Below are 13,497 nucleotides of genomic sequence, written 5' to 3'. Positions count from 1 at the left end.
AAAAAAAAAAAAAAAAAAGAAGTAGCCTAAGGGAAAGAGTGGGCTGGGATTCTTGGGCATCATTTCTTCTGAAGTTGAAGATGAAGTTGAACACATCACAACAAGAAACTGCATCCTTAGTGGTAGCACTTAAACCATTAAATTCAGCCTTGCCTGAAGCCAGATGTCTAGACTTTTTGGCTACCAGATAAACAAGTTTCCTTTCTGGTTTAAGCCAGTTTGTAGTTGGATTCTCTGTCACTGTTAGACTGCAGAATATCCTAACTTATATACCACCCTGAAAAAGAGAACTGAACGAACTGTAGCCAGCCCTCTGCTTCCATGGGTTCTGCATCATGGATTCAACCAACTGTGAATCGAAGCTATTTATAAAAAACAAAAATTGCATGTGTACTGAATATGTACACTTTTTTCTTGTCATTATGCTCTAAACAATGCAGTAGAATAACAATATATACAACATAACATTGTTAAGTTTTATAAGTAATCTAGAAAGGATTTAAAGTGTATAAGAAGTTGTGTGTATACAGACACTCTGCTATTTATATTAGGGACTTTAGTTTTGTTTTATTGAGACAAGGTCTAGCTATGCAGTTCAGATTGGCCTCAAACCTGTGGCAGTTCTCCTGCCTTAGCCTTCTGAGTGCTGCGATTACAGGCATGTGCCACCATATCCAGCACATCAGGGACTTTAGTATTAGTTGATTATGGCATTTAGAGATTCCAGTGAATATTAAGGAAGCTAATTCTCCATAGATGCCAAGGATTGAAGGTATTGTTTTTAAATTACAGATTTTAATATTCATGAAAAATGTTTGAATCTTTGTAGAATTATTGCATTTTATAGCATCTATCCAAGCTCAGTTATCTTCTTTATAGACCAATCTATGTGTTGCTCTTATTCTTATCCTTCATTTCCATTTTTTTTTTGAGACAGGGTCTCACTATGTAGCTCAGGTTGGCCTCAAACTCACAGCAGTCCTCCTGCCTCCCTAGTGCTGGGATTACAAGCATGCACTACCACACCTGGCTATTTTAATTTAAAAAATAAAACCCTAATTCATGATTTAAATATTTTAGTGATAATAACTAATATTCATAAGAAGTTATCCTACTTGACCACCACTTTGGGAAGTTCTCAGGACTGAGAGTGTAACTCAGTGGCAAGATGCTTGCCTAACATGCATAAGGGCCTGGATTTGATCCCTACTATGGCAAAGGCAAATAAATAAGTAAATAAAGGAAAACGTCTATGTTACAGAAGCAGTAATGCTTAGAGTACTTTTTTTTTTGTCTTTTTGAGACAAGATCTTGCTATGCAGTTCAGGCTGGCCTTGAGCTCACTTTGTAACCCAGGCTGGACTCGAACTCATAACGATCCTCCTGCATCTCAGCCTCCTGAGTGCTGGGATTACAGGCATGTACCACCACACCCCATGAGCAATTTTTCTTTTTCTTTGTACTGGGAATTGAACTCAGGACCTTGTGCTTGTCAGGCAAGCACTTTGCCACTGAGCTATATGCGCAGCAGCTAGAATACTTATTGTAGATGTCATTTGGCTCCAGAGTTTGATGGGAATAGACAAAACCTAGTAAATAATGATTTGTTACGCCTTTATTATGAAAACAGTCATCAGATTGGAACAAAGATTTCCCCCCAAATCATCCAGGAGGAAAAGTACTGCTTTTTGCTTTTGTTAAGAATTGTTCTTTGGAGTTACTGATATTCTTCTTCTATCTATACAACCTAAATGACTAGGTGTGGGCTAATTCATTCTGTTCTGTACCTGTGAATCTTTATTAATTTACTTGCTCAATAAATGAGTGGATTTAATGATAGACCATTGATGTTACTATAAAGCACAACCAGCCAACTTGATGATTTAGGAAAAGTTGAGTACTAAAGGATTCTGAACCAGCTGTTAGATTATAACAGTAATTTCAGTCTCATATAACAATTAATTACATGATCATGATCTCATTCATAAGGGAAAAACACCATGGATAAAAGTTCTTTTTGCTGTTTTCAGTGAATCAATTGCTATTTATTTGGTGTTTGAATGGAAAATCTTGCCGTAATAGAAGACTGCAATTGAAGTCTTGAAAATATCAGAAAACTGTCCTCAACTAGTACTTATCAAACTATACCAGTGCTTTTTCTAAACACTTGTAATCTCTGTTTTGTAGATGAAAGAAAACTGCCGCAGAGCTCTGTTATCAAAGCAAAGCACAACCCAGCACTGCATTTGAAATAACTCCAGCAAACACTATGCCTCCTGCACAGAACTTGTTGGGTTACTCCCACAAATGTCACAGGTCAGTTGATCAGCAAATTATCAGCCTGACCCATATAGAAGGACAGAAATGTCTAGGATTGCCACATTCTGTAGTGTTCAGAGAGCAGATGGATGACTTCTAGTCTATGCTCCAAGGCACTGTGGCACAGTCTATTTTTAGTTTGGTTAATGACATGAGACTAAACTCTGCCTGGTAAATACTGATATTTACTCCCCCTCAAACTTGACTTACATAAACACACCCAGGCAGACAGACCGACAGACAGACATGCATAGAGAGAGGACTATTACTGCTTACAAAACACTTTGATCAACTAACTTGAATCTACATAGTTTGCCTTTCACCTCAACCTGGGACAATCAGCCTGGCTTATAGGTTCTTAGTAAATATGCATTGGGTGGATGAATAGTTGCGTACCAAAACTGAAGAACTGAAAGTTTCCTAATTATTTCTGAGAATCTGAAGATTACTCAAAAGGGATCCAATATGATGCATACATGGAGGACTGTTTTTGCATGCTTGTATCTTGTAATCTGAGCAATTTATGTGATGACAACAATTTGCAGTACAATATCCATTGGTGAATTCCTACAATCCTGCCTAGTGATACTATGTATTGTCTCTAATGTTCTTTTAAATTATTGTTTTCTTATTCCCTTTAATGATTTGATCAATCTTCTATTTTTACATCTGGTAATCTGAGCAACTTTGTTGAAGATAACAATATGTAATATAACAACCATTGTTAATCTCTATCATTTGGTTTGAAACCCTGTATCATTTTTAATGTCCTTGCTTTGTGTTGTTTGTATTTTGCTATTGTTCTTTTTTTTTTTTTTTTTTTTACTATTTTCTTTAAAATAAAAAAAAAACATCACAGCAAAAGATGCATTGTCAAGGATAGGATCAGTGTTTTTAAAGCAAGAAGAAACATTTTGAGTATTTCAAGGGTGATTAATCGTTACATATCTTTTACTGTAAAACATTTTAAAATGTAAACATTTACGTATTTTGTGAGCAATTCTTGTTGATCAAACATTTATGGTAATTTCTGTCAAATTTTATGTCAATAAAAATGGTGTGTCCTTATTCACCAGATTTGGTACCACGAGACTTCTGGCTCTTTCCCAAGGCCAAAATGACTATGAAAGTAAACGTTCTGATCTTTCAGGGATGCAGGCAGCCACAACAGTGCAGCTAAAGAGATGAAAAAGGACTTGGAGCGCGGTGTCAGCAAGCGGCAAGAAGGAAGAGGGAAGTGTGCTGGGAGCGGAGGGGAGCGTTGTGAGGGGATTCACAGCACTGCCGCTCTTACTGTAACAAATTTACAATTTTAAAAATTCATCATATTTTAAAAATCACACTTCATATGTTAAAAAGGCCTAGTTCATATGTTTAAAAGGATTAGTTAGGAACTGCAGGATGATTAGTTCAATTTTATAATTGTAAAAAACATTGGCATCAATTTTCTCAAAATGGCTTGACATAGCCAGAAACTTAAATTTAAAATTATTTGAAATAAACAAAATTATAAATTATAGTGTATCTGATATTCTCCCACCAAGTACTAAGGGCTAATTACTATTAAAAAGATGGCAAGAATATTCTTATAGCAAGATTTTTGAGGCCTTCTTTTTGTTTTGTTTGATAAGAATAAATTCCTCACACTAGGAAACAAACAATCATTAAAGTCAATAATTAGTTTTATAAACTTTTGTAACTCTAGCTGGTAAAATAAAAGTCACTGAATGGGGAATGAGGCAAAGAGGGAGATGAAATATATTTGAAGTTTTTTTAAAAAAAATTAGCACATTGGGGTCAGGAATATAGCTCAGCAGCACAGTTTCTGCCTGGCAAGTGTGAGGTCTTGAGTTCAATTCCCAGTACAAAAAAAAAAAAAGCACAGCCTAAATTAATTCAGATTTTTTTTTTCAAAATGGCACCTGATGATTTTCTTTTTTAAAATTTTTTTATTTTAAAAATTAAAACACTGACAAAACAACAATGAAGACAAAATCAAAACAGCACAAAAACAACAAAAATGATACATGACCTCAAGGCAAAGTGATAGAAATTTGCAGTGGTTGCTAAATTACATACTGTTATCTTCAACGAAGTTGCTCAGTCCATTAGACACAAGAATATAAGATTGATCAAAGACAGTAACAAATAAGAAATAATAAACATAATTTTAAAAAACTTTGGAAATGATGTAGAGCTTCACCGTACAAAGTGGTAGGAGTTCAACAAAGGTTCTTATACTACATACTGTTTTCAGATAAGTCACTCTAATTACCAAATTCAAGCATGTAAAATTGGTCCAGAAAAAAGAACATTTTAAGCATTGACTGTTCCTCTCAAAAAACTACAGACATCAGTAGTACACCTATTTTAGCTATCCTTATATATACATATAAATTTTGTTTTTCACTTTTAAAAAAAACAACATAACAAAAACAAATACATACACAAAAGAACATAGGCCGTGTGTGGTGGCGAGTGCCTGTAATCCCAGCACTTGGGAGGCTGAGGCAGGAGGATTGTTGCTCGTTCAAGACCAGCCTGGGCTACAAAGTGAGCTCAAGTCCAGCCTGAACTGCACAGTGAGACCCTGTCTCAAAAAGACCAAAAAAAAAAAAAAAAAAAAAAAACCGCTTAAAACAAAAACAAAAGAGCATAGAGAGCAATAAAAATGATACAGAATTTCAGACTATGGTGATAGGATATTAACAATGGTTGTTATATTACATAATGTCATCATCAAAATAGTTGCACATATAACCAAATATAGGCATGAAAGATTGATCAAACAATTACACTTTAACAGTTCCTTTCAATAAACCAACAGATATTAGTAGTACAATTATCCTAGCTATCTTGTATATATATACTATTTTTAATTTTTTTTTTTTTTTTTCCCTCTTCCTTCTTTTTTTTTCCTCTCCCCTCCTTCATCCCAGTTGCTCCTTCCTATTTGAGCAGTTTCTTTTCCCTTTCACAATATCTATTGTACCTTTCAGATTTTATTTACTCTTTCAGGTTCTTGTAGTAGGGAGGAAATACAATGTTTACACAGTGAATCTGATTTATTTCACTGATAAGTATGGTCTCCAGTTGTATCTATTTACCTGTAAAAGCCTCTAGTTTATCTTTCTTTACAGCTGATTAATACTCCATTGTATAAAAATACCATATCTTTTTTTATCCATTCCTCAGTTGATGGACATTTGGGGTGTTTCCAAGATTTACCTATTACAAATTGCACTACTATAAACATAGGTGCACATATATCACTGTGGTATGATGTTTTCAGTTCTTCTGGAAAAATACCTGGGGGGGGGGCGGTGTGCAGACAGCTAGGTTGAATGGGACCTCTGATCCTAGTTTTTAGGAATCTCCAGACTGATTTCCACAGTGGTTGCACCACTCTACACTCCCACCAACAGTGGAGAAGAGTTCCTTTTTCCCCACAGCCCCTACAGTATTTGTAATAGTTTGATTTCTTGATGACAACCATTCTTTCTGGGGTGAGATGGAATCTCAGTGTTGTTTTAATCTGCATTTCTCAAATGACTAATGACGTTGAACATTTTTTCATGTATTTATTTGCCATTTATATTTCTTCATGTGAGAAGTGGGTATTCATCTCAGATGCCCATTTTTGTATTGGGTCTTTGAGTTTGGGGGCCTGATTTTAAAAAATTCTTTACATGCCTTATTCATTTCTGTCGGTCTCTGGTTGAGCAGTTCCAGCTCCTGTCATCGCAGTCCCTCTTCTGCTGCTGCCCCCGGAAGGCTTCGCTATCACTGAAGCCCCTTCCAGCTACTGGTCGCACGGGATTCTGTTCACTTTGTTCCCTGCCAGCCACAGCATTGATTTGGACCGTGGCCGGGATCGAGGGTTTGGGGCTCTTCGATTTGGAAAGAGTAGAGCAGGTGCCGTCTGGAAAGAAGTTTGGAAATCCTGGGGAGAACCTAGTTAAAAAGATGTGCAATCTTGATGAGCTGCCCAAATTGGAGAAGAACTTTTATCAGGAACACCCAGATTTGGATAGGCATACAGCACATGAGGTGGAGACATACAGAAGAAAGAAGGAAATTACAGTGAGATGTCACAACTGTCCAAAGCCAGTTTTGCATTTCTATGAAGCAAACTTCCCTGCACATGTCATGGATGTGATTGCAAGGCAGAACTTCACTGAACCCACTGCTGTTCAAGCTCAGGGATGGCCAGTTGCTCTAAGTGGACTGGATATGTTTGGAGTGGCCCAGACTGGAGCTGGGAAGACATTGTCTTATTTGTTGCCTGCCATCATCCACATCAATCATCAGCCATTCCTAGAGAGAAGTGATGGGCCTATTTGTTTGGTGTTGGCACCAACTCGGGAACTGGTGCAGCAAGTAGCTGCTGAATACTGTAGAGCTTGTCATTTGAAGTCCACTTCCATTTATGGTGGTGCTCCCAAGTGACCACAGGTACGTGATTTGGAGAGAGGTGTAGAAATCTGTATTGCAACACCTGGGAGACTGATTGACTTTTTAGAATGTGGAAAAACTAATCAGAGAAGAACAACCTACCTTGTCTTTGATGAAGCAGATAGAATGCTTGATATGGGCTTTGATCCCCAAATAAGGAAGATTATGGATCAGATAAGACCTGATAAGCAAACCTTAATGTGGAGTGCAACTTGACCAGAGGAAGTAAGACAGCTTGCTGAAGATTTTTGTGCATTTAGTATGATGTTGGCTGTTGGTTTGTCATAGATGGCTTTGATCAGATTGAGGTAAAGTCCATCTATGCCAAATTTCTGTAGGGTTTTTATCATGAATAAGTGTTGGACTTTATCAAAAGCTTTTTCTGCATCTATTGAGATGATCATGTGATTCTTGTCTTTAGCTCTGTTGATATGGTGTATTATATTGATTGATTTGCATATATCGAACCATCCCTGCATTCCTGGGATGAATCCCATCTAGTCATGGTGTATTATCTTCTTGATGATTTGCTGCATTCTATTAGCTAGTCTTTTATTGAGAATTTTTGTGTCTGTGTTCATTAGGGAGATTGGCCTATAGTTCTCTTTTTTGGTTAGTTCTTTTTCCAGTTTTGGTATCAGAATAACACTTGCACTGCTCTCCAGTGTTACCCAATCAGAGTGACTGAGTGAGAGACAATCATGAGGTAGGCCTGGTGGCACACACCTGTAATCCCAGCACTCGGAGGCTGAGACAGGAGGATCATTGCAAATTCGACATCAGCCTGGGCTACAAAGTGAGCTCAAAGCCAGCCTGAACTGCATAGTGAGACCCTGTCTCAAAAAGACAAAAAACAAAAACAAAGCAATACATTGTAAGACCCTGGATCAAAAACAAAACAAAACAACAAAAGTTACATTTGATTGAAGTACATTTCTAGTATTAGTGAACAGAATTAAATATTCCTTATACTGTATTTAAATAGCCAAATGTACTTTAAAATATACTTCTTTTTTTAAGAGCATTTGTATTCCCACATATTTGATATAATAATTCTTTAGTAAGTAGATTTTATAAAGCTTCTACTGTATAAAGTTTTCACTATGTGCCAAATAAAATGGAAAGTACAGTGAGCCTCATGTACTCAAAATCCAATTTCAACAAGTAACAACTCATGACTATACCTGTTTTCCCAGTGACTTATCTACAGCCTCCCCTTGATGAAGTTTTAGAAGAAAAACAGTCACAGTTGGGAAAGTCATATTCTTTGGACCCCTTTTATTCCTATATATCTCTCTGGGTAGGGAAAGTCTGTAAGGCCCTGGCTGTTCTTTTAGTAGACATTCTTTTTTTTTTTTTTGTACTAGCAATCAAACTCAGGATGTTGTGCTTGCCAGGCCGACGCTTGTGCTACTGAGGTATAACCCCAACCCTGGCTGTTTGTTTATCGGGCCTAATTTTCAGGATTTGTATGCAGCTGATAACCTTAAGGAATGTGGTAGCTCCTCTTTCCAATCTGTGTATACCAACTCTCAGCCCAGGACAAAGACTAAGCTTGCTCACTGCTTGTTATAAAATTGGGGGTTCTCCATATTCAGTGTTGTTCCTCAGCTGTGAAGCAAACCCACTACATATGCAGACATCCTCTGAGTCTATACGTATTGCTCAGTGGCATCTAATGGGAGGGGAATCAACACACAATCATTCAGATATAAAGTTTTTTTTTTGTTTTTTTTGTTTTTTTTTTTTTGGTTTTTCTCCGGTACCGGGAACCGAACTCACGACCTTGTGTTTGCCAGGCAGGCGCTTTTGCCGCTGAGCTAAATCCCCAGCCCCCAGATATAAAGTTTTGGATAGCCATAATCCCAATACTTGGCAGGCTGAGGCAGGAGGAGCACTATGAGTTCAAGGTCTGCCTAGGCAACAAAGTGAGTTCAAGGTCAATCTGAACTGCATAGTAAATCCCTGTCTCAAAAAGGCAAAAAATCCAAAACAAAACAAAAGTTGTGGACATAGCAATGATGATTGCACAGCATTGTGAATGTAATTGATGTACTTTAAAATGGTTAAAGTTGGAAATTTTGTATTATGTACATTTTATTACTAAAAATTAAAAAAATCAAATCACCTAATACAAATATAGAAATGATTTGTCCTTAGTCAAACATTGTAAAAGAAAGTGAAACAATTAAGAAAATTCACACTCATCATCTACGATCATGATTGCTATGTCCAGAATTTTTACATCTGAATGATTTGAATCTTAAGTATCTTCTAATCTATAGGCTTTCTCTTTTCATTTTTCTTCCTTTCCTTGCAACTTATTTATCAAAGGAAATCAGTTCAAGTCTATTATATAGTTTCCCACAGTCTTGATTTGCTATTTTAATAACTGTTGTAATGTTTTGTTTGTTCCTTGGTCCTGTGTTTTCTGTAAATTATTTTTAGAATCTAGACATTTAATTTGATTCAGTTTTTTAAAATGCTTGGTTTCTAAGACTACTTCACAGGAGGTTTCATGGATTTCCATCAGTAGACAGGTCATATCCAATTGTCTCTTTTTTGGTGATGTTAGTAACTATATATGTCATTGCCTAAGTCTTTTATGTTTAGAGGTACAATATAGGGATATTCAAATTCTATTATTTCTTTTTAGTGTCTGAAGCATGTCCATAGAGGAAATAGTTGCAAGTACTTAATCATGTGAATGTTTAGTCAATCTAAACAGAATATTTCATAACTCCCAATACCCTATTTGCCAAATAGTCTTGAGACTAGTTTTTTTAAAGAAAATTTTTTTGGTAGTTTTTGCTGTTCATATTTTGTCTTATTCTCATGGACAGTACAGAGTATGCTCGAGACTAAAGCAGAATGTGAAGAGGAGTTTAAAACAATTCCTATATGATAAAGTAAGTCAAATTTTCACCTTCTAAAATCATCTGTGCTACTGAAGTGTTCATTTTGTTAAATGGTATTAGGAAGCTTTAACCTGCAAAGAAAGTAATCTTGATTTGAGCAAGTACAGTAGTTTCAGTTTCCTCTTCTTCCAGTAAAGACTCCTGAGAGCTGGAGAGAGCCTCCCTTACCTGTCTCTCTCCTCCTCCTCCTGCTTCTCCTCCTTCTTTTTAGTCTCTATCTAAAATTAAGCACAGTGCTTTTTTTGTGACAGTACACACTAGGAAGGCATATCAGAATGTTTTCCTGAGAGAAACATTGAGACATGTCTGTTCAAATCAATCAGGTACCAAGTCAGCTGACTCATTTAGCAGGGGATAAGAAATTCAAGTCATCATATGGATTAAGCCATATAATCTTTGCCACTATTAATTAAGCTTTTCTTTTTATTGCCCACCATAGCATTTGCTAACTCATACTGGATATTTTATGAACCTTCTAAATGCTGAGGATTAGAGCAGGTAAAAGGTCATGTGACAGAATTCCTTCAGTACACTGAAGATTGGATGAAGAAAAAGAGAGATAGGCAAAGAGCTATTTTTGAAGTTATTTTTGAACAACTTGACATTTGCTAGTCTCCAGCTTATTATCATATTATCTTATATAAAATTAATAAAACTTTGAAATCTGGAGGGATCATTTTTCCCCTCTGCCTGTCTCTCAGTAAGGGAACTAAGAGTGTACATTCACAAGTGTATTTGTTGGTATAATATACTTTTATGTAAGGAAAAAATAACCTGTGGTCTTCATAGTAAAAATGAAAGCAAAGCTCAACTAAATTAGCACGGCTTGTGGGGCAGTGACTTCAGAAGCCTACCTTCTAAATCGAAAGTATATGTGGGTAGCATGCTATTTGTGTTTGTTAAATACGATTTTAGTTTTCTGTTTCTGTGAAACAGATTACTCCAAAACTTAGTGGCTGAAGGGGTGGGGATATAGCTCAGTGACACAAGCACCTGCCTGGCAAGCGCAAGGTCCTGAGTTCCATTCCTGGTACAAAAAGAAAAAAAATTACTGGTTGAAAACATCATACACTTATTATTGCAGTTTCTGTGATTTGACAAGTTAAGAGCGAGGAGCTGTGAGTCTTAGGCTCAGGACATCTCCAGAGCTACCGTTAAGCTGTGGGTCGGAGCTACAGTTCCTACCCTACCTGAAGGGCCTATGGCTGCTGGCAGCTTTACAAAATCCAATGCCAAGTTTATCACGCAGGCCGCTCCACAGGGTTACCTGGGCACACAGAAACCGGCCTCACAGAATAAGCAGTCAGAGGACCAAGCCTGAGGCCACAGAAGGGGCCTCCCCCACATCTTCCATGTTTCATTTAGTAGAGAAGACAAAATAAGCTTGGCCTACCCTGAGCAGGTGAGGGTTACATCAGGGTAAGAATTTGAGGAAGAGGGACTATTGGGGGTCAGTGGAGAGGAGAGGCTGTCTGATACAGTTTGTTCATTTTAAACGGAAAAATTTTAAATACAAAATACAGAGCTGGGTGTGGTGGCACATGCCTGTGATCCCAGCACTTGAGAGGCTGAGGCAGGAGGATCGTTGAAAGTTCGAGACCAGCCTGGGCTTCAAAATGAGCTCAAGACCAGCCTGAACTGCACAGTGAGACCCTGTCTCAAAAAGACAAAAAAGAAAAAAAAGTTCTGTGGTTAAAAATTCAAAATGTCCAAGGGGGGTATATAGTAAAAAGTCTTTCCCAAGCCCTGTCAGCAAGACTCCTCCTTGAGCAAATTGTTGGTATGTTATCCTTTCAGAACCATTCTGTGAAATATTAAGTTGGAAGAGTGGGACTCCACGATGGAAAGAGGCTTTAATTTCCTTCCTCTTTCCACTTAAAATTTTTTTGCACAGATATTTCCTTGCTCATCCCTTGGAGAAAATCTGAGGTAGATACTATGACTTTCCATCTCCCTGTTATATATTGAGTCCTCCAGTCAGAACATAGCTTCATTTCAGAAGTAAAACACCTACTCCTGAGTAATACATTCCCAAGCTTGGAACTTTTTAATATTTTATTTTACTTATTTATTCATTTATTTTTATTTTATTTTTAAAAAAACTAGGAAAAGATTAATAGACAGACAACCTTTTACAACATAGCAAAAGAACAGTACAGACAATACAGAGTTACAAACAAAGTGGTAGGAAATTAACAATGCTTGTTGTATTACATATTGATATCTTCAAAGTGGTTTCTCATGAAAACAGATACAGACATGCAATATTGATCAATCAAGGACTCATTGACAGTTTCTTTCAGCAAAGAAATAGAAGACAGTAGAACAACTATGTTAACTATCCTGTATATACATAAACACAAAATTTCTCCTTCTTTCCCTTCCCTTTTCCCACATCCCAATTGCCCTTTACCCTTTAGTGTTTTCCTATCATTTCACAATGTCTATCATACCTCCTAGTTTAACTGAACTCTTTCAAGGTTTTACACTAGTGAGACAAGGCGGTGCTTGCACATGCAGGTCTGATTTATTTCACTTATGAGTATGGTCTCTAGTTGTGACCATTTACCTATGAAGTCCTCAAGTTTATCTTTCTATATAGCTGTGTAGTATTCCATTATATAAAAGTACCACAATTTTCTTATCCAGTCCTCAGTGGCTGGATATTTGGGTTGCTTCCACAATTTAGCAATTACAAATTGGGCTGCAATGAATATAGGTGCACATATATTGCTGTGATATGGTGTTTTTAGATCTTCTGGGAAAATACCCAGCAGGGGGATAGCTGGGTTGAATGGGCCCTCTAAACCTAGTTTTCGGAGGAATCTCCAAACTGATTTCTACAGTGGTTTCACCAGTCTGCACTCCCACCAGCAGTGGAGAAGGGTTTCTATTTCTCCACAGCCTTGCCAGCATTTGTTATACGTTGATTTCTTAATGCTAGCCATTCTTACTGAGGAAAGGTGGAATCTCAGTGTTGTTTTAATTTGCATTACTTGAATGACTAATGATGTTGAACATTTTCTTATGTATTTGCCATTTGTATTTCTTTATCTGAGAAGTGTGTATTCATCTCAGCTGCCCGTTTTTGGATTGGGTCTTTGAATTTGGAGGGGCTGATATTTTTTAATTCTTTATATGTTCTAGATAGAAGCCCTTTGTCTGAGGGACAGTCAGCTAAAATTTATTCCAAGTTTATGGGTTTTCCTTTTACTCTGCTGGTGATTTCTTTAAATATTCAGAAACTTTTCAGTAGGATGAGATCCCAGTTGTTGATTCTTTCAAGTGTTTCACGTGCATTTTGGTTTTTGTTCATGAACTCTCTGCCTACCCCTATGTCTTCAAGGTTTTTACCTGCTTTCTCTTCCAATACATTTAGTATTTCTGCTTTAACATTGAGATCTGTGAACCATTTTGACTTGAGTTTGGTGCATGGTGATAGGCTTGGGTCTATTTTCAGTCTTTGGCAGGTGGCCAGCCAATTTTTCCAGCACCATTTATTGAAGAGGCTGTCGTTCTTCCAGTGAGTTTGTTTGGCCCCTTTGTCTGTAGTTCTGTTTCTTGGTTGGCTCTTTCTCTGGTTTTAGTATCAGTATGATGCTTGCCTCCAGAAGTGAGTTAGGGAGAATTTCTTCCTTTTCAATTTCATTGAATAGTTTGTGGAGGTTTGGTATTAAATCTTGTCGGAATTTCTTGTAAAATTCTGCTGTGAACCTATCAGGGCCTGGACTTTTCTTTGTCAGTAGATTTTTAATCATGCTGCCAATCTCATTAATTGATATTGGGCTGTTCAGGAATTTGATAT

The 13,497-nt window shown here is 37.0% G+C and overlaps 1 protein-coding gene across 6 annotated transcripts in view; it reads left to right on the top strand.

Moving 5' to 3' along the window:
* Nucleotides 1-13,497, top strand: part of LOC102018607 (probable ATP-dependent RNA helicase DDX5) — a 49,316-nt gene that overhangs the window by 22,132 nt on the left and 13,687 nt on the right. For 4 of the 6 annotated variants that reach the window (XR_001233771.1, XR_001233772.1, XR_001233770.1 and 1 more), the window contains exon 2: nucleotides 2,188-2,316. Coding sequence is in view for 1 of the 6 variants with exons in the window: in XM_013513565.1 (XP_013369019.1) it covers nucleotides 2,308-2,316; nucleotides 6,046-6,768 (732 nt within the window). In the remaining 5 variants the exon portion in view is untranslated. Of the gene's footprint in view, nucleotides 1-2,187; nucleotides 2,317-3,469; nucleotides 4,140-6,045; nucleotides 7,081-13,497 lie in introns of those variants that run through there. The other 2 variants (XR_001233773.1, XM_013513565.1) reach the window with 2 other exon arrangements.

This window comes from Chinchilla lanigera, unplaced genomic scaffold (assembly GCF_000276665.1).
Source record: "Chinchilla lanigera isolate Chin_1 unplaced genomic scaffold, ChiLan1.0 scaffold00019, whole genome shotgun sequence".
Taxonomy (NCBI): Eukaryota; Metazoa; Chordata; class Mammalia; order Rodentia; family Chinchillidae; genus Chinchilla; species Chinchilla lanigera.
The sequence above is the reverse complement of the archived record's forward strand: the minus strand, read 5'-3'. Positions and strand labels throughout refer to the sequence as shown.